The sequence below is a fragment of the Stegodyphus dumicola genome, chromosome X1, assembly GCF_044657685.1.
Source record: "Stegodyphus dumicola isolate Sdum_Otavi_A_Nest chromosome X1, ASM4465768v1".
Lineage (NCBI taxonomy): Eukaryota > Metazoa > Arthropoda > Arachnida > Araneae > Eresidae > Stegodyphus > Stegodyphus dumicola.
The window spans coordinates 28,638,300-28,662,169 of NC_140780.1; the positions used below are offsets into that span (position 1 = coordinate 28,638,300).

The 23,870-nt window shown below is 35.4% G+C and overlaps 1 protein-coding gene across 1 annotated transcript in view; it reads right to left on the bottom strand.

Annotated features, from left to right (window-relative positions):
- Nucleotides 1–6,925: 6,925 nt before the first annotated feature.
- The window catches only part of LOC118196186 (uncharacterized), a 54,567-nt gene continuing 37,622 nt past the window's right edge, over nucleotides 6,926–23,870 (bottom strand). Inside the window, exons 7-10 of the mRNA XM_035367601.2 lie at nucleotides 17,729–17,823; nucleotides 9,808–9,870; nucleotides 9,610–9,726; nucleotides 6,926–7,956 (exon numbers count right to left, since the gene is read on the bottom strand). Of these exons, the coding sequence (XP_035223492.1) occupies nucleotides 7,534–7,956; nucleotides 9,610–9,726; nucleotides 9,808–9,870; nucleotides 17,729–17,823 (698 nt within the window). The 3' untranslated portion in view covers nucleotides 6,926–7,533. The remainder of the gene's footprint in view (nucleotides 7,957–9,609; nucleotides 9,727–9,807; nucleotides 9,871–17,728; nucleotides 17,824–23,870) is intronic.

Here is a 23,870-nt window from a genome sequence, read left to right on the forward strand (position 1 = left end):
TGGCAATATATCAATTAGGATTAAAAGTCAACACATATAGCGACTCTGCCTCAAGTTTGGAGTCCATCCGAGGGCACAAAACAAGGAGTCCTTTGGTGCAAGATATTCAGAAAATTCTTCTAAGTATCCCACCAGATGACAGACCTATCCTGATCTTGGTTACAGCTCATGTGGGTATTACTAGCAACGAAGCGGCGGACCTGCTTGCGAAATCTGCTGCCAATGACTCCAGTAGATTGGAAAACGCAGTAAGTGTTCCGCAGTCCTATTTAAAAAAAACCACGCTCAATAGCCTTTTTCAAGAATGGCAGAAAAGATGGAAAAGGGAAAGCACAGGGAGGAGAACCTACAAGTTCTTTCCAAAAGTCACGTGCTCAGTTAATACATACAGCGGAGCACAAACTCAATTCTACACTGGCCATGGTCTGTTCCCACATTATCTTAAGAGATTCGGCATACGAGCATCAGATTTGTATGAATGTGGTGAGGTAGGTGATGCAGATCACTTCTTCTTCAACTGCCCACAAACCGATAAACTGCATTTAAAAATGCCAAGCAGTGAATACTGGCCGCAATGGGCGGAGAATACCCGCGGCAACAAGCAGACGAAAACTAAAATAGAGGAGGTAATCAGGCTTTGCTCAACAAGATACTAAGAAATTCTCCCCCTCTCTTGAGAATTGTATCTTCGCAGCATAATTTTAATAGCAATTCAAAATACTACAACAACTGAATAGCATCAAAACTTGGAAAATAGTTCACCTCGTAAGAATAATAACAGGACTGTAAGAGCAAAACTATTGTAATGTAAGTATATTACTATCCAGTTTGTATGTACTTGATAAAAGTAATATTGTAAAGCAGTTCAAATGATTGAAAATCCATTCAATGTGTAAATGAATTACAAATTTAATTTGATTATCTCAGTAAAAGTATTGTAAATATGAATTCAGATAATGTATAAATGTACCCATAGCTGTCATGATTTTATGTAACTATCATATGTAACTTGTACAAGACAATGATTGTAATCAACATATCTATGCTTATACACAGGCCTTGTATGCCTATGTAATATTTATATGTATATTTTTACACGGAGGAAATTTTCCCTTCTGCTAGGATGACTAACACTGTAAGACTTTTACAACAAAGTCAGGTCAGTGGTTATCTCAGGCGGCGCTCAGTAGTTCATCATCGGACAAAGCGCAAGAATTTTGACCCCCGTCCCGGGTCCTGCCATACGGGGTTTGATAAATCAAAGGTCCTGAAAACCTCGTCCAAACTCTAGGACACCTTTGCCTCTGGCAACACTCCATCGGCACCAGTTTTGAACGGCCCACCAGCGGCCGAGCGGTAAAGTCTCTGAACACTGGTAGTTCGGTCCGAGGTTCGAATCCCGCGAACGGGCTGGTTGCATGGGTGTTTCCGTGGTTTTCCCCATGTGTAACGTATATACGAGCCAGTTTCCCTTAGGAAGTCCTCCACGAAGGCATCCCTCCCCTTAGGCAGATAGCCCTAGTGTGCTTTGCCATAATTAAATACACTAAGACCAGTTTTGAACGCTTGGTGCTCTGTCTGCCGTGTCAGTCTCCGTCACTGCGTTTATGAGAGCCAACCCCCTCCAAGAACTTGGTCTAAAGAAACCAATCTCTAGCTCCACAACAGCCGGACATGACAGTACCAGTACGGAACTCGAAGCGAGCCGCTCGTTACAATTACTTTGAGAATGTAAACGCTCACTTCGACCGAGTAGAAACGTAGGGGAGATGAGTCAGCGCTTCCGTTTCTACGTTGAACCTGTTGAAAAATCTATCCGGGCAGTTACTCCGAGCAGCCTTCGCTGGGACGTCGTGACAGTGAGGTCTATAATGCCGAGATTAAGCGATAGCCAAACCATGGCGTTTCTAATGCATACGCGGGGGCGTAGCTAGAGGGGGCTAGAGGGGGCAAGAGGGGGCATCTGTCCCCGGGCGCAGAATCCAAGGGGCGCCAAACTGATGTTACGACATTTTAGAATTAAATGTTTTCCATCCTTGGCAAGCAGTAGGGGGCGCGAAATCTTCAGTTGTCCCTAGGCGCTGAAAACCCTAGCTACGACTCTGTGCATACGCATCTTATGCAGTGTGATAAGGAACACTTCACTGCTTCATTCAGATGTTGCATACTTCTATATAATTATGTGAGCTTATATTCATTTTTCTACAAGCATTCCTACATGAGAATGCAATAAATATATGACATTATAAACTATAAAAATAAAAATGGAATTATGAAAAAAATATGTAGATCTGTTTTATTGGGGATATTTAAATTTCTTGCTTTGTATAAAAACATTCTGGGCTATAATTCGTTACAATTCAGCTTGGATGTGAAACATGTTCGGCTTGGATATGCGAGTGCAAGTAGTGAAGGTGTATTAAGGTTTATACAAATTATGCTAGATGAATTCTAATCTTCTTAAACTATCCGTTTTAGCATTTTAAAAGTAAAGTATAATCACTGTATTTAACCATTATTAATTTTGTTGATATCACTTTGTGTGTTGTCCAGAAACACAATTTCAGTAGGATCCAAAAGTAACAATTTGCGATAAATATCTTCCTGTTGGAACTATGTCATAATATATATATTCTTTTACCTGTGGTAATATATGTAATGCTCCTAAGGTTTTTGCTACTTCTTATTTAAGATTTTCTGAATAATTAGGTAGATATTATACAGTTTACTTATGTCATGTTAATGGTAGCTTTGAATAAATATTTCATGGGTTAATTTTGCATTCTTCTCTAGAAATAACACAGTTCCAGTCAGAACCCTGCATAATTAATTACATGCACAGAGAGCTACTGATTCTGGGGATTCTGGATGAATAAATATATTCTTTCTATTAATAAAACACATTATTACTTTTACATCATTTTGTAAATGATTAATTAGGTGTAAATAAACAGTTGTATATAATAGAAAAACTTCGTTAATTAGAATTTCAATAACCACAGTTGACTAAATAACTTTTCTCAAACTGAGTTTCTTTTAAATTCTTGTATCTGATATGTAGTAACGTCCGAAATTCATTTAATAGTTCATTTGATACTCCTCATTCATTTAATAACAGTTAAAGTTTTATAAAATATGACGCAGTCAAGTACTCATTTCCTTTTCTTTTTCCCCTCCCAAGAGCAGAAATTAATTCGTTTGAAACTGCTTCGCAGACTTCAAGCACTGCAGCCAAAGAACATCTATGTATGTTCAATGCAACCTCCTTGATGCATATTCTTTCCTGTAGCTGCCACGTCGGTATCCATTTCGTAAACAAACGGAGGCGAGTTGTCAGTCCACTCTGATTGGTGTAAGCAATCTATCAGAGTACAGGTCCGTTCACTCGGTTCGAAACGCCCGGACGAGCGGTTCGCTACGAGCTGCTCTGACAGATGTAAACTGGCCTTAGCTACTGTAATCATTCAGTTTGTCTCGTCCTATGACAGTTTCTAAGAGGGATTATCACTTAAACAACTTCCTTAATGTTATAAAATTGACAAAAGCTAGCTACAGTTACAAACACTTCTTTTAGATATATTTTCAGCATTTCAGAGACGCGTTTTCAATATTATCATTCCAACCTAAGCAACCTTAGTCCCCGATTATTCAGCCATTACGATTATTCCATTTATTTAGAACATTGGAAACGCATTTTACACCATTACCTCCTTAATGTTAAATAGAGAAAACGAGATGCATTTCGTACTCAAGAAAGTAATTTGACGATACGGCGTAGTTTTTTGGCACTAAACATTTTGTAATCATTAGCTTAAAAACTTAACTCATTTTTATTTTAGTTAGTTGAGATGCTAAATTAAGAGCTAGTTAATAAGTTATTTTATGACAACAAAGCGCTATGTGGTTATCTGCTTACGGTAAGTGCCGCTTCCGTGGAGAACTTCGAAAGGAAAACAGCTCGTATCCATGGTGCGTGGAGAAACCACGAAAATAATCATGCAGACAGCCCATTTGACCTGGAATCGAGTCCACGTCGAAATGCCAGTGTTCAGCGAATTTACAGCTCGGCCCTAGTTGGTCCTAAACTTAGAAAACCTCACCGAAATTAACAAAATTAACATTATCTATCTCAATTATGCCTCAACTTGCAGAGCTGCTCTCAACAAAAGCAAGGGAAAAGGCGGATTCCAGCTGTCCCCATATTCCAATCTCTACCATCTCTTATTGGTAAACGCTAGCTTGCCGTCGCAAAGTATTGGAAGTATTGTCCTCGCAAAGTTTTGGAAAGTGCTATTCGAACGTGCTTTAATACAGTATTCAAAAGATAACGAAATTTACCGTTGTTAGATGCTGAAAAATTCCATTTTAATGGCTTCACAAGTTATTCATACATTTGATTTTCTTAAATATTTCTGAAACATTAATTAGCATTGCTTAGGGTATCGCTTCAGTTATTTCAAATGATTGGAGGCTTTTTGTAATAATGCTCACCAAATACGAAGGTATGGAGATTTCTATATTCGCCCTTCGTCTTCAAATGGTGAAAAGGGAAATTTCTGCATGAAAATATTCTGTACTTTATTCGCAGAGTCAGATGTACCGCAAATGCTCAATCAGCTTTTAATCTGGTGTCTAATGGAAAAATAATGCATGTCGCAGTCTCCTACAACATTCATAAACCGATCTTTAAAGCTGCGTTTTTTGGATCGATGTCCTACATCAAAAAATGTCTCAATTCAAACTCTCATTCATGGCACAGTCTTGTAAATTACTTATTATTAAGTAACATCTCATCAGTAACGCTAGCAAATTCCACACAGGAAAGGCTCATCAGTGGTCGAGCAGTTATAGACTGCTAAATATTAAAAGCTGATACCGGGTTCAGGGCCAGACGAAAGATTCGGCTGCATTGCTGGTGTTCGGGGGTTTTTCCGCCCGTATAAAGTGAATGTGAGCTAGTTTCCCATTAAAACTCCACCATGAAGGCCTCCCTTTCCTTAAACAGTTAACCTTCGTATGCTTTTCTATATTTAAATAGTCTACAATGAAATTGCTGAAACTCAAACTAGAAACAGAACCATATCACTTTTAATAGCAGAAGAAAGTTTCTTGGCCGAAAGGTATTTTCTTCGCCCTACTGATATGCCCTTTAATCTAAAGTTATATACTTTCCTTTGGAAATTTAGAAGTTTTCGCTTACGTATTCTTTTGGTAAATACAAAGCGCAGCCTCAGTTTTTCTTCAGTGTCTATTCGTGTAGTATCGGTATGAAAAGGGAACGTTGTACACACTTTAGACAATACCTGCCTATATAGTCAAGTTTAACAGATTTCAGATTTAAACATTTCATCTAGGATGTTAAAAGAAATCTATCAGCAGCTTCTTAAGACAGGCAGTCGACCGTGGAGAACATGGCTTCAACATTTTAGAAGTTCTTTTGATGGGATTAGAGTAAATCGCTTTCGATCATGACCAGACTGACACTGGTTTTATCGGCTTAAGGAAAACGATGCATTGCAAAAACTTTCTTTGGGGAAACTGGCTCATATTAACGTTACGCATGGAGAATCTCACTTCAAACTCTCGTCTTTCAGAAGATTCTCAAATGAGTTTAACAGTACTTCTCCCCCTTCTAAGTACTAGCCACGTAGTCTAAACAGTAGTGGGTCTAACACTTCTCAGCTTATTGTTTGCTTGATAATACAAATGCATCTGCCATCTATTGCTCAAACGCAAAATTTTACACATCTTAATATCTGCAGTTGAGGACTGAAGGTTGGCGATTGTAGTACTACCTTTTTTATGCCAGAGTGACCAGAGATCCAGGAGTAGAAAATCCAATATCCCCAACATTTTAAAGTCCGATTAAGCTTCGGAATTCCGATAATAATGGGGTGCGAACTTTCACAAGCAGAATCCGCATGCATAAGAATTGAAGAGTTGTATCACTGTTGCCTTTCAGAATGCAACTATTGGAGCTTTTCAAAAGCTTTTCAGAAACATGGTAAAACGTACCGACATGTGCATCAAAAAAGGCATTTGCTGTAGCTCGGGTACTTGCAAAATATTGTGTATGTTACGTGTGCCATTTTGTCTCAAATTGGACTCACTGTATTTGATTTAAAGAGTCTCTCATATAATCTTTACAATTTCGAAGCGTTTGTCAGTAAATTTGTAATCTTAGGTTTTATACGAAATACTTCTATTGCATACTACATTGAATAAATAATAAAATAACTTGTACTCAATGTTCTGGCCTGTAAAAAGTCTGGATTTTGCAGGTTATAAATTTGAGTTTTCATGTTTTACCCTTTAAATATCCAATAATAAACAGTTGATTAAATCTAGAGACTTCTAAAATAATCGTTTAATGTACATTTTGCAATTTTGGATTGTTGCAACTAATCACTCACAAATCAAGATCTAACTTTTTAGCTTAAAGGTTTTCTCCTACGCATACTTTAAATTGCCAAAGCAAAGAGTTACTAAATCTTAAAGGAAAACAATTACTTTATGACTGGTACGACATTTCCATTTTCTAGTGATTTGCAAGTAAGTAATTTTGTTCATTTGTTTACAAATACCTTATCAGTTAGTATTTTATTCTTCTGCTTAGTAGAATCAGTTTTCAAACCACAACTTTATAAAATTTTAAGTGAGCCGTTCGTAACGCTAAAACGTGGAAATGATACTCCACAATTACAAGTTTTGTAGATTTGTTTAATGATTATGCATACTACTTTTTTTAAATTTTGGGATATAGTTGCCATTTCGGGAACCCTTTACTAAAATTCCGAACTAAGCATTGTTAAAGAGCTTCCAAATAGTATGTTATATATGACGAAATTTTAAACCTGCCGTATTCCATACTAAGCTGTTTGTGTAACTTAAGGTTGCAAGTACATGTATAAACAAACTAACTAAGCACTTCTTATCAATTTTATTGAGATATTTCAAATACAAGTACACAAAACGAGAGAAAGCTCTGCCCACAATAGTTTATTAGAAAATGTCAGGTCACAAGACATTTGAGAGTATTAAAAGACTGGAGGGGTGGTAAAATGTTAAAATTCAGATAAAGACATCGCTTAGCTGACCATAAATTCAAGTCTTTGGGGGAAGGGAGTTAGTAACCATTATTCAGACATATTGACATTTTATACACTCCATATACATAAAACTTCGAGTATAGCAAATGGATCATAAAATTATGAGTAGTGCTGAACCAGTTTTATAAAATTAGCCTGAGTCAAATTAATTGTTGACAAGTTCTAACTAAAAGCATAGTTACACATTTGATAGGCCAGTGCATTTAGATATACGTGGTTATCAGTGCAACAATTGACACATTTTAAACAGATGTAAAAGCGAGCAAATAAAACGAGCGAGTTGTGGATCATACACAACTGTATGGGATTTAGATTATGCGTTTAAGGGACTGAGCAACTATCTCGAGTTAGACGCACACATTTAAGTTATTTAAAGACGCGGTGTTAAAGGCACATTCAAGGCGTCTCAAACAGATTTTTGACTTCAGTTCTTTCTCATTAAATCCATACTAGTATTTGCATTGAAATCGCAAGGCATAGAAGCTAAAGGTGTTGGAGGAGGAGTTAGTGCTCCAGAAGAAATAGGAGAATGAATAAATCCAAGCTCTGCCAATACATTATCAGATTCACTGGGACCGTCTTTCAGATGAACAATTGCTGGACTACTCATAAGGAAAGAACTAGGATAGGCCATGATTGCCACACCATTTACAGTCTTTGCCAGAACGGGATGGTGAATATGGTGGAAGGGGTTGGTATGAACGTAAGGAGTCTCCATGTTTCCATTGGGATACCGTTGAGCTGCTGTATTCTGTGTATTGGGAGTTTTCACTTGAGAAATGCGATTACGTTCATAATCCGATGAAACAGGAGTTGAAGTTATCGGTTTCGAACGGTTCTTTCCACTCTGAAATAAATTTTACGAGGTTTCAAAAACATTTAATGCTAACTAAAAACTAATACGATAATAGGCATTAAAGAATTGCTCTAAAATAATTCAGAGTAATTATCTACCAATTAAGATAAAATAACACGCCGAACAAATATTAATTTAGAAGTCAAACAAAAATCAGTTATATTTTTAAATTTTCACCGTACTAGTTTCGATGGTCATCGAACCACCAATTTTCAGCTGCAAAAGCGCAAATGAAAGATATGATTTTATAAGACAAAAAAGTTCTTATCTAATCATTATATCTTATCTCGTTCATTTGAGCTTTTGCAGCTGGGGTTGATGGTTCGATGACCATCGAAACTGGTACGGTGAAAATTTAAAAATATAACGCTGATTTGTGTTGTTTGACTTCTAAATTAAATATCTACTAGTTTGAGAATAGTGCCAGATCTTCCATTAGTTTAAAATTAGTTAAACAATTAACAGTTTAAAATCTTACTACATTAAATATTTTGGTCATAAGTATAAAATCATATTCAAATAGATTAAAAGTAAGGATTCATCCTATTGCAATCTAGACAAATACTCATTTCATACAGTTTGAGGAAGTATTTTGAAATTCAGTCACAGAACAAAGGGCCACTTTTCAAGTATAAAGAAGGAAATCGATTAAATCTAATTACATTTGGATACTTCGCTTAGTGCTGGATAGAAAAAATTCCTTATGAAAAGCACAATCATAGTTAGCGGAAGATGAAATGGAAAGAGATTAGAATTTAAATGAAAATTTATCAAGTAGATTGATCAAATTCAAGCAGATCGATAAGAAAAAGAATAATACTTAAATGTATAGTGCTTATGATGAAAATATTTTCTTTAGCAGAGAAGATATAGAAATTTAGGCTTAGTGGAAGTAAATGTCAAGTCCCTTAAAATAGCAAGTCTTTCATAGATATCCGAATGAAAAATAAGGGTTATAGGAAATGACTTAGCACTAAAGTAATAACCAGAAAAAAAAACATTCCGCTAACAATTTAAAGAATGGTGACAGAAAAGCTGGCAAAGAAAAATGTCAATTTGGTGATAAGCGAAAAGTAAAACATGATTTTAAAACAAAATTTTTGCAAGCTACTACATTTAGATAAAAGTAAATACAGTTTCGTAAGGAAGTGCGATATAAAACCTATATGCAATAAAATACGCAAAATCGAAAATTTGTTTTTCATTACAGTTTAATACGCGAGGAAATTTCGAAGTAAATTTATTGCGAAATTTCCTCGCTTACACTCATTCATAATTTTACTTGTATGGGCGGGTCTCAGGAAACCCCTAAAAGAACACCGCAATTTTAGGTGCATGATTATTAATACATTCAATAAATTTCAGGTAAGTAAATTTCGTTGAAAATAAACGTGTCGAGATGCAGTATTTATCAGGTAAGAAAGAAGTCATTAAGTTAAACTGAATGCTCGTGTCCCTACGAACCGTACTATAACAATTAAAGATTAAATAAAAATTCACGCTGAATTCTATTAATTGAATAACGGTCACTTATATTGGTAACTACTGCTACCAGCTGCGCTTTTAGAGGTTATATTGCGCTTCCTACTTTGATAAACAAATTTCCATTACGGTACACAGAAATAGTGCTAAATCATTTTTTACCTCCCCGCTATCAGCAGACGAAGTTTCTGAAAAATCAGTTGCTGAAACTTGACCCAATGTTGCGAAAGGATATTCAGGTGCGACAGGATACATATACTGAGGATAACCAGTTTGTGCCTTTTAAAAGAAAACAATTTTTAATTTTCCATGCATTTTTAAATCAGATAAATAAGTCTAAAGTGCAATCAATATACTTACAGGAGGGTAATGACACTGCTGTTGCAAGTAGAAATGCTGAGGCCACACGAACGGCCAGGTAGGCTGTAAAGTTAAAATTCAGTTTGTAATTTTAGTATTAAAAATATTGGGACAAACCAAAACATTGCTTTATTAGTTTAAATCAGCGGTTCTCAACCTTTTGACTAACGTATACCATATAAACAAAAATTGCAAAACTTTAGTACCACCACTACATTTTGTAATGTAAATACTCTTGAATCGAAAGCTCAGTTTTTAATAAAATTAATTTTCACAGCTTGATTGAAAACCATTTTCAGGATTTTGGGGATTGTTTTGGCTACTAAAGCTTCATGATGAATGGTGCAGCGAGTAAATTTAGTTTCAGGCGCGCCTTTCTTCGAGAAATAACAATGGAATGTTTTTCTGCTACAGCCAGAGATTCGTCAATGCATACGGCAATGCACGTATTCCAAGAAATTGGAAATATCCTTAGACAGAAAATTGTCAACCACATTGAAAATTTCATTTGCAGTTGCTCCATCATGAAGAATTTCACAAAATAATCTTCGGCAATTTGTTTATCTTCATCGAAACATATGTAAACTAATAAATGAACAAAGTTCGTTATATCAGTAGTTTCATCCAACTGCAATGCTAAATACACACTGTTATATTTTGAATAAGTGTGTCTTATGGAATTTGCCATTTCAGGAATTAGTCGACTTATTGTTTCATTTGATAATTTATCAAATTCATTAGCCACTTTTTCGTTGAATAATGTTAAAAAGATATCTTTAGCTGCTAGCAGTATAAGGACAGTGTGAACCTGTACAGTCTTGGCAATTGTTAGGCCTACTAGGTAACTTTCAAAGCTTCTTCGCTTGGAGTAACAAAACGTTTCATTACTTGTTTACCATATTTGAACTTCAATAATTTCCTCTTAAAATATTCTTCAGATTTATCGTTGAAATTAGCCTGCTTATACTCAAGAGGTCTTAAGAAACTATGGTTTCATACTTAAATATAGGATAATAGGATTGGATAATACTTCGCAGCAAATAACACATTGAGGTTGCCATTTCCTCTCTATTCCTAATAAACCCAAATAGTGAACAACTTGAAATATTTTCTATAAAATTTTTCTTTTCAATATCCTTACTGCTAGTAGATTGTTCTGGATCCATCACCTGTGAATCATCAGTTTTCCGCTTAGTCAGTCAGCCATTTTTCCATTTTGAAATCTAGGTACGTTTTATTTTTTCACAAATATTTAAATGCGCGACCTTGTTAAGAGTTCTTCAAAAACAAACTACGATATTTTCAAATCGCACAAAAAACTTAAGGAATGCAAAGCAAACGAAGGTAAAATACTTGCTGTTAGGCACAGCATATGGACGTGAAAAATTATTGCGATTGAAAATAAAAGCAACATGAGCCCAGAAATGGTGGCGATGTAAATAGTAGGTGTGCTAATAAATAGATTAACTGTAAAAGGAGGATTTTTTAAAAGGAACTTATCTTTATTTTCTGTTAAGTACAACATCCATTTGTATTACTCCTTTTAAAAGAGTCATTTATAACAAATTTTGTTATATCTATGGTAAAAGAATATTTGTGGAAAAAATGGATTATTTTGCTAAAGTCTATGAGCGGCTGTTGACCTCAAACAAAGGTCAGATCATATAAATTTACAAGTGTTGGAGAAAAAACAAACAGAATATTGGGGTACTTAAAATTTTTGAACTTAATAGTTAAAAATACTTTGTTTCTTTGCGTACCACTGGTTGAGAATCGCTGGCTTAAATGATGGTAATAAAACGTAAATTTGCTAGCTAATGATAAAAAATTAAAAACTTTCTTCAGAAAAAGAATGAAACGGCTGAAGTTTAAGAAAATTAGCTTAACTTCAAAGATAGATTTTGTTCGACTATCACAAAAATTCAGCCGAGACTTTCAATAAGACAACACAACTTTAAGAACATTCAAATTTAACGCATGTAACAACGAGTGAAATACGCTGTATCGTTTAATAAATAAGTTTCTGAAATTATCAAAATAAAATTTTTAAATGTAAAAACACGACATATGTCAGATGAAGACACCTTGCGCCATTTTGTATGCGTATTCTCCTACGTTTGGGCTAAGTGATGGTCAAGCAATACTTTGGAATATGTACCTAGTATATCACATCCTCGGAAGTATAATACAGTCCCCTGGAAAAAAAAAGGGAAAAGTATATAAAATACGCCATACGACGAAGGGAAAAATCTTGAATGTACCCTTATTTAGGAAAAAGAGCAGAAATAAAGCTCTGTTTACGTGTCCTTTTACCTGTCTGATAATACTATCTTAATCATTGATTTAAATAAGGGTTTATCGAGGGAAAGGTGACTACGGCTACGTATGGGAAATATCAGTTGGATACAAACATAGCACGGTAAGGTTGTTCAGTTAAAGAAAATTGCGCAAAGAAATCCAAAGAAACTGAGTCTTAAATTTAGTTGCTAACTCGGATACTGAGTTAAAGCTGTCATTCATGCCAGCACAATCAAGTGTTATATTACCTAACCTTCAAACATAGATGGGATTGAACGATTAAAAGTGGTGCCAAATTATCTATGAAAAACTTTGAGGTCCTCTTTAAAAGAAATTACGATTGTTAACTTTCAAGCACATACAGAAGCAAGAGTTTTAAATTCGAGTGTTTTCAAGTTTAAAACTTGTTTGCAACAGTTTTACAATATACTTGCTAACAATTTATAGCAACTTAAAAAATGTTACTTTTATCGCATTTCATTCTTTGCGATGACCAACTGAATGTCTGGTTTTCATTAATAGTACTATCTTAGCCATCTACTCGGCCAGCTTGATGTCCCTCAGTTTAGATCTGATTTAAGGTATTAATGTTGACGAAAAAATTACTGAAAAATATTACATGATCTACGTTTTTAATCTCCCTTTTAAATATATTACGTCTGCATTTAAGTTTGCTGCAACGGGTTAGGAATTTTAGAGAATCTAACTTAAGAGTAGCAGAATTAATGATCAATTTATTCTCAAAAGTGCAACAGTATTTTCGGACACACTGTTTTCTAAAATGGAAATGTTCTGCTTGTATTAACGTATTCAAGTCGATTAACTAATAGGATAATGAATGAAAATGATGTAACTTGCCTAAGAAACGTCATGTCGGTGATCCCTATTATATTTCCCCTTAGACTGAGCCGTAGTTTTTCAATGGGGCTTTCATTGCAAGAAGTTCAAACTGGTTCAGCCCAGGCTATTTCTCTAAAAGGCTCTTCAAAGACCTTTAAAACGCAAGATGTGGTAAATTCCTAAAGCATTGAAGTTCGCTGTGGGGCATCGGTAAATGAAATTACGTCCAAAAATAATAAATTTTGATAAGTCTTTTCAATTAATCAATTTCATTAGTGTGACATTCATTTTTATAAACATGAATATTAAGTCACAGTAATGAAAATGCGCATCAAGACTATCATCCGACAGCAGAGATACACCAAAATTTACCTAAATATGCAAGATCAATGGGGATCTGTTGACAATACCCAAATTAAATTGTTAGTTCAATAATTTTACTCAGGAAATTCAAAATTAAGATGAAATAAGCCCTTTCTTGTAAGTGAAATTCAGAAATCCGAAGTAAAAATTTTCAATTAAAGAACGTTAGCGAATATTGAAGACTGATTAATAAGTCGACCATTGTAAACCACACTATTGTAGAAGACAATATCTCATTCGCGTTACACACTGAGAAAACCCAATGAGGCAAACACTTCTGCAGAGAGCCCAGCTTGAGAATAAAATCACTGTCTAAAACCTTACCCACTCGGCTGGTGATAATCGTGGACGTTAATTTAAGACAAAAAGCATAGAACTTGATTACGTAGCAGATGGAAGTTTTCGAAAATCGAACATGAAAATTTCTCAAACTATTGAGTGTAAGTGCGAATGTTTTGACCCATATTAAAAACGAAGAAATATACTCTACATATAGTATATTAGATTAGCTTTTCATAACTAATCGTTTGTTTTAATGGCTTTGTGGTTAAAAAAGTACCATTTAACAAAACAATTTTTATTAAAATAATGTTAAATCAGATAATGTAACTCTGAGCAAACATGGCCCCTAAAATATCTGATTAGCAAGCACCTCGCGCCTTCCTGCAAACATTCAAATACCAGTCTGTCTACCCCGCGATAAGTAGGCATCTGCCCGGCTGATGCCCGCGGAGATACATGACTAGTTCAGAAGCATTGGATTATTGTAATTTGGCACAAAACCTGGCAAGGTTATCTGCGCCAGACAAATCTAGTTCAGAAGGTACTTAGGGTCTAACTGTAACAAATCTTATGGCATGCATAAATCCTTCCGTTGCTGTTCGACATCCTCAAGCCTCTACTTATTCTGTTATACTAATTTTATTCTCGCACATTTCTAACAGCTTTTTGTCTTGTAGTCCTAGAGATTTTCCTTACCTTGATTATCTTCAAGCTGCCTCATTTCGGAAGCGCCTAAACCAATACTGGTCATCATAGAGGTTGGCAACCGTCCCATGCAATGCATGATTCTCCTTGACTGTGCAATTAAGTATTTTTTTGCTCGTTCTCCTCGTGTCTGCCAAATGACCACCGGATAAGGTCCATTACATCACGGTACTTTCCCATTGAGGATGACATAGGTAATGAAGCTGAATAGATCGTTTCCAATGTTTCAACTACTAATGTAGGTTTTAGCAATACACCTGCAATTGTTCTCTGAACACTTAAAGAAAGTTTCTAAAAACCGCAGCAAAGCTAAACAGATTAACCCGAATACCGCTTTTCAAGATATGGTAAACAAGCATAAGAGCGCTTTTCCTCACCTTGTGAAAGAATTAAGTCAAAATCAGAAAACGGAAGAAAATCATGATAATAAAATGGTTATTACCATAACCGATGCGACCCCAACCCAAAGCAACACTGAAAACAGTTACAAAAATAAATGGATAACCCCCACCAAAACATGCAAATAGCTGAAATTAACCATTCCAAATGTGAAAATCATTTGAGGAATTCTCTCCAGCCCCTAAAGCTAATAAACAAGATTCAAAAGAACGAAACTCCAAACATAATGATAGAATTCCACCTGTTGTCATATTCGAGGAAAGTGTAGACTGAATATCACTTGATAAAGTATTAAACAGCATATGCAACAGCGAGTTTGAAGCTCAGATGAATAACAGTCATTCACCTCTATTCCCAATGTTGGAAGATTACAAGACCTAACAAAAAATAAGGTTCCATTCGCATCAACTCGACAGCGAGAAAAATATCAAAGTAATTATCAAAAATCTGCGTTCATCTATCGGCGAAGAAACTGAAAAATCTTACAGAAATCTCCCAATTCTTCAAGGCAAACAATTCACGATGGAGATCGAAGACTATTATCAGACTCCCACTCTATTTTGCTGAACTTGCAGCTACTTAAAGAAGGATTTATTTATTAAAGTTATGACAAAGCATTTGAGAGCTATCTGCCTAAGGGGAGGGATACCTTCGTGGAAGACTTTGAAGGAAACTGGCTCGTATACACGTTACACATGGGAAAAACCACGAAAACGCCCATGCAATCAGCCCATTTGCCGAAATTCAAACCCCGGACCGAACTACCAGTGTTCAACTTGAACACTCGGCCACTGGTGGGACCTCCTACTCAAGAAGAAAAATATATTACAACTAAAGAAAATTTTCAACTTAAATGTACACGTCAAACCGAACCACATACCAGAAAAATCCGACCCAACGCTTTAAATGCCAGAGGTTTCGTATACTAGCACAAATATTTTAATGAGAAACGCTGTTACAAGTGTGAACTAAATAATAGGAGCTCTCTCTGTAAATTAAAACCTCATGAAAACCAAATTATAAGACCATAGAAGTTTCTACTGCGGAAGCCCGGAATATAAGAAACTTTCAAAAATCCGCAAAACACAAGAAAATCACCCACCTCCAAATAAAACAGAAGAAAACTTTTCGTAATGAACCCCAGAAATGGTGAAACTACAATCATAGAAGAAAAAGCTACACTAAAATCTTTCGAAAAAGTTTAGATTCTGAAACAGAAATGAATTGAGTAGTTGAAATTTTCAAAGACCAAACAGTTATAGAATTTCTTCAAAAAATTATGCTTATTACACACGTACAGAATGCCAAAACACCCCTTCAGAGAAAATCTTATAGGATTTCAAGCGATGCAGCTAATCATTTCATTTTAAGAAGCGGAAGATTAATTCACCCTTTCTTCCGAGAAGTTATAGCCGAGCGGTAGAGCACAGAGTTGCGATTACTTTTGGTAGCGATTCGCTCTTGAAGATACTTACATATCTGAAGAAAATTACTTTTCTATACATATGCACACTGGCTGAAGCCAGTTTTATCCTTTTTTTACGTCGCACTGTGGTGCTTATGTCCTTTGGCTGGAATTTCTCACTCTTCATGCCCAGGGGAAAACGTGGTATGCATTGGTAAAGGCTCGCAAGGGTCGAAGAGTAACACCACTGACGATCTACAGTACTGGGCTCATACAGACACTGCATTAGTGAAGTATATGCTGTACATCCCTTGATGTGCTTCTGCTGCACTGTAAGACAGCGATATGCTCGCTCTAACTTTCTAAACATCGCGAGTCTACTTCTGTACCTTTCATTAGACGGGAGGCTAAATAATATACTGCCCATCACCACCTAATGAACGCAGAAAGTCTTGAAGATTTAAGCGACTACAACAGGAAACACGTTACAAAAAACTTTTCGGCTACCACTTTTAAGGATTGATGTATTGCTTCAAAAGTATCGGATTTAGAGGTGAGAAAAATATACCTGTGAATCAGGTACTTTTAAAGCAATAAGTTATTCTTTGAATTTCGAAATTTATTCGAGTTACATTGGTATTTTTCTTAAATTTGTTAGATTAAGTTAATCGAATATCAAACCATTCGAAGATCGATGATGTGTTGAAAGATGCTTACATTTTTATAAAACGGTGAGAATAGTTAAACCCAAGAAAATTTAAGCCAGTAAATCTTGGGTTAAGCTATTGTGTAAGCAAAAATATTTCAACATCTTGAGATTACACAGTTTAACATGTTGGGTGACATGTGCTTCTAATTAGCTACGGTTCTCCATCTCCAAAAATTCTTTAAAGATCTTTACTTACCATATGCTAAAGTTATATTGCCTCAATAGCCTGCCTCGGCTTAAAGATTCCAATACTCATAGTTCTGAAATAATTTAGAGTCGCGTTAACTACCAATGCTGTGAAATGAGGCAGCAATAATTCCCGAAATGATAGAGGCTTACATTTTAAGTCAATATAACAACCAGTGCACATGGCACATCTGCATATGCTTACTAGTTTAATATTTCAAGTTTTCCTTTTAAGCATTTAATATTGATGACGTTTGATACTAGAAGAAAATTGTACTGAACTCTCATATCTTTTCCTTCCGCCTTCCAAAATAAGAAATGCTGTTTTTACAAATATTACTTTTCGTTACTTAACTTGAACGCAAAAGGGAAAAGGCAAGAGGAGTAATTGTTCCTGGAAATGTTAAAGGCGACTGCTGGAGTAATCATTTATCGGCTAGTTCCACAGAAATACTCTTTCAGAATCTCTTTATGATGGCTAAATTTTAGGATTTGTTTTCTGAAATAATCAATGAAAATTACTTTAAACAAGCTAAGCTATATATCTTTCACTTGAAACATTTGATGAGTAGATCATTTCAGGATTAAAAAGGTTTTCAGAATTTTCATGCATAATCGAGCATTAATTAGTGCGGATATTAGAGACTTCAGTATATTTGTTGAGTGCGTTTCGAGTCCTAAAGTTACAACTCGTCAGTGAGTTTCATAATTATTAATATAATTTCATAGCTTACCTGTGGATAAAGTACAGATTCTCTAGGATATCCAGTTGACCCTGAATATGTCGGAGCCGGCCACACAATAGGATTATTATGCATTGAATTAGATTCTGGAAATAAAATGAAACCTGGAGTCAGTAACATTAACAAAGGTGAAACCAATTCTATGTTTATACATACTTCGAGGAAAACTGGGAGCTAATTTAATCTTTAGCATTAAACTTGCAAGAGACCAATGCGTTAAAAGGAATTCCAGTGTTCGTTTTAGAATGTAAATTTTCGAAGCGATTTGGGTCACAAGAGAATGTTAATCTCTTGAATATCAAGAAAAAATTTTCATTTAATGAAATTAAGATCAGGAAAAAAACCTCATATGTTTTTCCAATACCTGGTATATAGAGGCATTTAATTTTCAGTAATCACAATGCTGCAAATTAATACAGATGGATTTGAAAAATCTTTCATAATATAGCAGTTCCTAAAAGCAAGTCGCAATTTCAGACAGATAGAAAAATACCTCATTTCTTCCTGCTCCAACAAACGCTACAGTGATACTTGGTTAACTTTCGATATTTGAAAAACACTTTTCATTTACTTACGCAATCCGTCAGGACAAAGCATGCCAAAACCATCTAACCTGGCAGCAAGACGCTTCCGGGCAAAACGTCCCAGAGGAAAGCGATTCATATTTGAGTTTCCTCATCCTCTCAACTTGTCTGAATTTTCAAAACGCAGTTCAGAAGTAAGAAACTTCCTTTTGCAATAAACTGACACTTAAAGAGAACAGATACTTTGGAATTCTTATTTTTGTTAATGTTTATTCTATAGTAAATGATACTTCAATATTTACTGCTTCAATATTTAATGCTTCAATATTTACTGGAGCTTACAGAAATGATTAAAGTTAAGAACAGTTCGGCCTAAAGACTTTAGCCAAATGCTGGAGCATTCCTTCCGTTTCAGGTAATTCTGGTCTAAATTACATAAACTTGGCGTTTAACGCTCATTACGAAGCACTAAATACTACAGGAATTATTAAAGGCACTAGTTTTCCCATGTGAAACTGACAATGTCTAAGAAGTAACTATTATGCACTGCAAAATTAGTTTTACTACTTTAGCGAAGGATTTCTCACTGCATTATGACAGTCTGATTACCTTAATGTTTAAGATATTTAAATGTGGTACAGAAATATTCGAGTTATGTTACTGACTACTAATCCTCAAAGAAAATTCTTGAATACCCATGTTAATTCGGCTTTCTCCTAATCAAGCAGAGCTTCAATTATATTTTGGATATTGCAGAACGTGTATGGGGCAGAAGTTAGTTCACACGCACAGCGAGGACGTTGAAAAAGCATATGTTCTACAGATTATCGAATTTGCAGAGATTTCCAGACTCCTTACTAAGGTTTGGTTTATGGCAAAGCACGAGAGGCCTATCTGCCAAAGGAAAGCGATTCCTTCGGGGAAGACCCTAAGAGAAACTCTCATACCTACGTTACCACATGGGTAACGCCACGAAAACGCCCATGCAGCCAGCCCGTTCGCCTACAATTGAGCCCACTCCTGATGTTAAATGTGTGTGTGGCCGTGCTGTATTATATTGAATAACAATATTTAATGGGCTCCAAATATACGACTGCAGCCCCTACCGTCACTACTCTTGTTAGAAGTGATCAACCGGGCATATGACTTTACTGACCAATGTGCGCTCCCCGGTAAATATAATCCACCTAATTACCTGTTCGAAAGAAACATCATAAGCAACAATGACACAAAAATGTGCAAAAAAGGCTTCTTTCAGGGTTCTTGCCTCAGTACGGATATGTGGATTTTACACTGATTACTTTTAACAACTCGTCAAAGTATATAAAAATAGACGTGTTCGCTGCCGATATTGTCACAGGAAGGACCAAGGGATATTATGCAAAATAAAATTTAAAAAAAAACTAATCTTTACCAATAAAACTCAATTTAAGATTAGAAGCGAAGAAACAAACCATCCCAAAATACAACCCGCCGTCCTACAATAGACTACACATTAAACCTGAGGCAAATAAAAGTTTTCTGCCTCATCTCACGTACAAAATTAAATTTTATTTGCACTTGGCAGTTAAATATAACTCGCATTCAAAATCTCCGCACAATAGTTAGGACTGTAGCTTTTATTTCACAACTCTTGTTTTTCAACAATTACGCCACAAAGGCGGGAACACGCTCACTGGTTTTGCTTTTTTGGTACAACACAGCCCTCTGGAAGCATTTTCCACCCTTCGTAATTCGTAAACCAGGGAGGAAAGACAATGTCCTCCAGCTCTTCAGTGAGAATACCGTTAACAAATTTTGCAAAACTAATAATAGAATACAATAGTTAAATCCATATTACAGTGATACTATAGCAACTTAAAAGAAATTATAACAGAAATGAAAACATAATTACAACAATGCTATATAGTCTCAGTTATGGTTTGGCAATATACATATGAGACAATTACTTTTGAGAAAATTTCTATCTGTCAACTGTAAATTAACATTTATCTTTCCATCCTAGCCTGGAAATATCTCAGCGACTCTAGAATCCAATCCATTTTGATTAGAGAAATATTCTCATCTTTCATAAGTACAGCGGCTCCAACATTAACATTACTTTTATCTTTGATATAGCGCAAGATAATTTTTTCGCCACAACTGCCAATTATTTTCAATAAAATTTTTTGCCATTGGGAAAAATCAGTTTTCGGGATACCTGTTAAATTAGGCAAGAGGTGATTTCTCTGCCGATCAAAAAGATTCCGAGGGATAAAACTAATCGTTAGGATCGGAATACGAAGAAATAAGGCACGAGTTAAAAACCTTTCAATTTGCATGACAGTTGTTAAAAACTCCTATACTTCAATCAGTATTTCCCACGACAAGTTTCAAATAGTATTTGAATGACTTTACACCAACCTTCCAATGACAGACAAAACTGGGTAATTTGGAAGCATTAGCTTCCAGTCAATACCTTTGGAAGATAAATGTCCTGCAAGAAGTTCACCAGGGGAATTAACCATACTAAATCTTTTTAACTCTGCTACCGCACCTACAAATGCGTGTGCGTTATGCATAAAAAAAGTTTCCTAGCCTTGCTTCTTCGAGAGGACTTTTAAGAGGAAATATTGACAATATGAATAATTCATGCGTGTATAAATTCAAAAGAATAACTGTCAATGCAAGTCCCTTTTTAATAGCCGTAACCATTAAAAATAGAGAGAAATACTGGAACTTTTCTTGCTACAGTATGAATGTTTAACTTTTTTTATTACCGATAGTGACGATATTCCTTTTGTCTTTGAAATTCCTAAAACTACTAAGAAAATGAGATATTCTGGAATGCCCTTAAAGTGGATTTCAAATTCTGATGATTTAATAAAGGCGTGGGAAGCTGTAGGATTTAAGCAATTACATCCAGAACATTAAGGTTAGATTACAGATTTCTTGGCTTCTTGTCGGATCCCTGTAGTGATCACCTGTTCTCAAAAATTAAATTTGCTAGAATTTCTCAAATACGAAAGCAACACTAAAGTTTCTAATAATGGCTGCTCGGAGAATCTTGTACCCGTTGGGTCTCGTGACACCTATTACTAGCCGCTTCAAATGCCTGTTCCAGAATTGGCAAAGAAACCTTTTTCAAGCGAAAGAATGTAAATTTGTTTTGGTTTAAATTAACTACTTGATATAAACAATTGTTTAAAGATAACTGTCCTGTTAAACGCCAACTTCCATCAGAAACAATCCTTACCTTAGTAGTTATGCTCTCCATGACAACTGCATGGCGGGGTCAATAATATAATGATTTATTTACTTCAACTGGACTCGCTTTCTCAATTATTCTCTCATTCAAATAACTATTCTATATATCACAATATGCGTTTACCACGTTTCAACAATACGTGAAAGTAGATTTTTTGCGACATCATAATTATCTCCAAGTTCCCACGAATTTCCGGAGCCCACCAGCGGCCGAGCGGTAAAGTCGCTGAACACTGGTAGTTCGGTCCGAGGTTCGAATCCCGCGAACGGGCTGGCTGCATGGGCGTTTTCGTGGTTTTCCCCATGTGTAACGTGTATACGAGCCAGTTTCCCTTAGAACGTCCTCCACGAAGTCATCCCTTCCCTTAGGCAGATAGCCCTTGTGTGCTTTGCCATAACTAAATACACCAACACCACCCACGAATTTCCGTTCCAAGGTAAACCAGCCTCATATCGGCCGTCTTTAAAACATACCGTTTAATTGAACAACTCTTGGGGCTTAATCCTCCTCATTTCGTTATCTTTAATACCAAGGTAGTGCAACTACCAGAAATTTGTTGATTATCTAAATCTTGGAAATATTTTACTACTCCACAGCAACTCTTTGTTTACTTAAATTCATTAGACCCACACACTACCCAACCAGCCACCGTCTCTTGTAACATGATCAATTCATCCTGTAATTCGATTTGGTTTCATCGGCAGGTAAATTCGCAAAAGATCACAGATCTTGTTCGGTCTAAAAAAATGTGTCAGGGTAACAAATATTTGTTGTAAAACATTTTCTTAACACCCAGTTGTTTTGAAAGAGCAAGACCAGTTAACAATTCACCATTTCTTTTAAAGCCTTTGGAATTTACACTAATGTTTTAAGCTTACGATTTTGTTCAAGCTAGATATGAGCACTTATTGCTTGGTCTATTTGAAATACTCTGCTATTTCTTTTCTAATCACGTTAACTTTACTGCCTACGTCAAGAGAATTGACAAAATATTTTTGCTCCTCTACCATTCGAACTTTAATTACAACAGTACATAAAAATACGGTAAGTGTTTCGACCTTGGAAAGACGATCTTATCTCTGGCGTGGAGAAGGATTTATGTTCACAATATTTATAGCTCATTCCGACAGCCGACAAATGATGGTTTTACGGAAGGGAATCTTCATTATTATTAGTTTCAAAACTAATGGCGTTCAGGTTTATTTAGCCTGAAATATTTATTTCACTAGAGTCATTCGGTGAGAAGGATTTTTTTTTTTTTTTTTTTTTTTTTTGAGAACGCGCACTACGGGGTGAATTATTTTTATCAAAATGAATCGGGGTATGTTTTTTACCACAGTTTAAAACACTGTTCAAAATTTTCCTGCGCTACGTTTTCAAAAGCAGTTAAAGAACAATTCTTGGTTTTTAAGAAAATCAACCTTGTAACTCGCGGATATGTCTTGAAATCTAGAAGATTTATATATAACATGATTATCCAAACATAAAATACATTTAGCTGACCTTGCATTAGTTAATACTTTTAGAGTATTACTTTGGGTTCGAGTTCTTAGAAACTCTAGACGCTTCCAAGATTCTTGCATGGATTTTTAGGAATTCAAACCGTTCAGTTTGGGGACATTTTTCTTACCAAAGTCGCGTTCTAACCATTTAGTTAATTTAATTTTCATAACAAAACGTGTGCAAACACTGTATCAGCAAACGCATCAATTTGAAATTACAAAATTCCTAACGATCTTGTACATTCGAGAGTAATGTTAACTAAATTTAGTAATGCACTAGGACGTTCTCTGAATAGATGGGGTTGATATAAATCGCTTAATGTGGGCAAAAATATAATTTGAAAGTATATTTAATAATTTGAAAAATATTTTCCAACAATGACCAAGCAACTTCATAATCGGGATCGGTTTTACAAATCGAAGTGCATCGCCTCCAAGGGCTGGTAATAAATATTGGCCCTTTTGGCCCTGACAAATTATAGCTATGCACAGCAGCTTTAAGTAAATAATGAATAGTTATCCATTCATAAACATTGCCGGAAAATGTAGGTAAAAACAGTTATGGGAGCTTTAAATCATGAGCTATTTTATAACTATCAACACTTATTTTACATGTTTCATTCTCAGCATTTTTTGTAGAAGTTTTCACATTTACGTATGCAAGAATGTTTTATTCTTGCTTTGATTTTTTCCAAACGAAATTCAATGTCTTCTAAATCCAGTTTTGCTTCACTGATATAGACTAATTATAAATTATACAATTATAATTTAACATTAATTATTCTACAATTCGTAATTTAAAATAATCCTTTTGTAATTCAGCATCACACTCCTTTTAACGGTGCTCACAGTGTCTAATT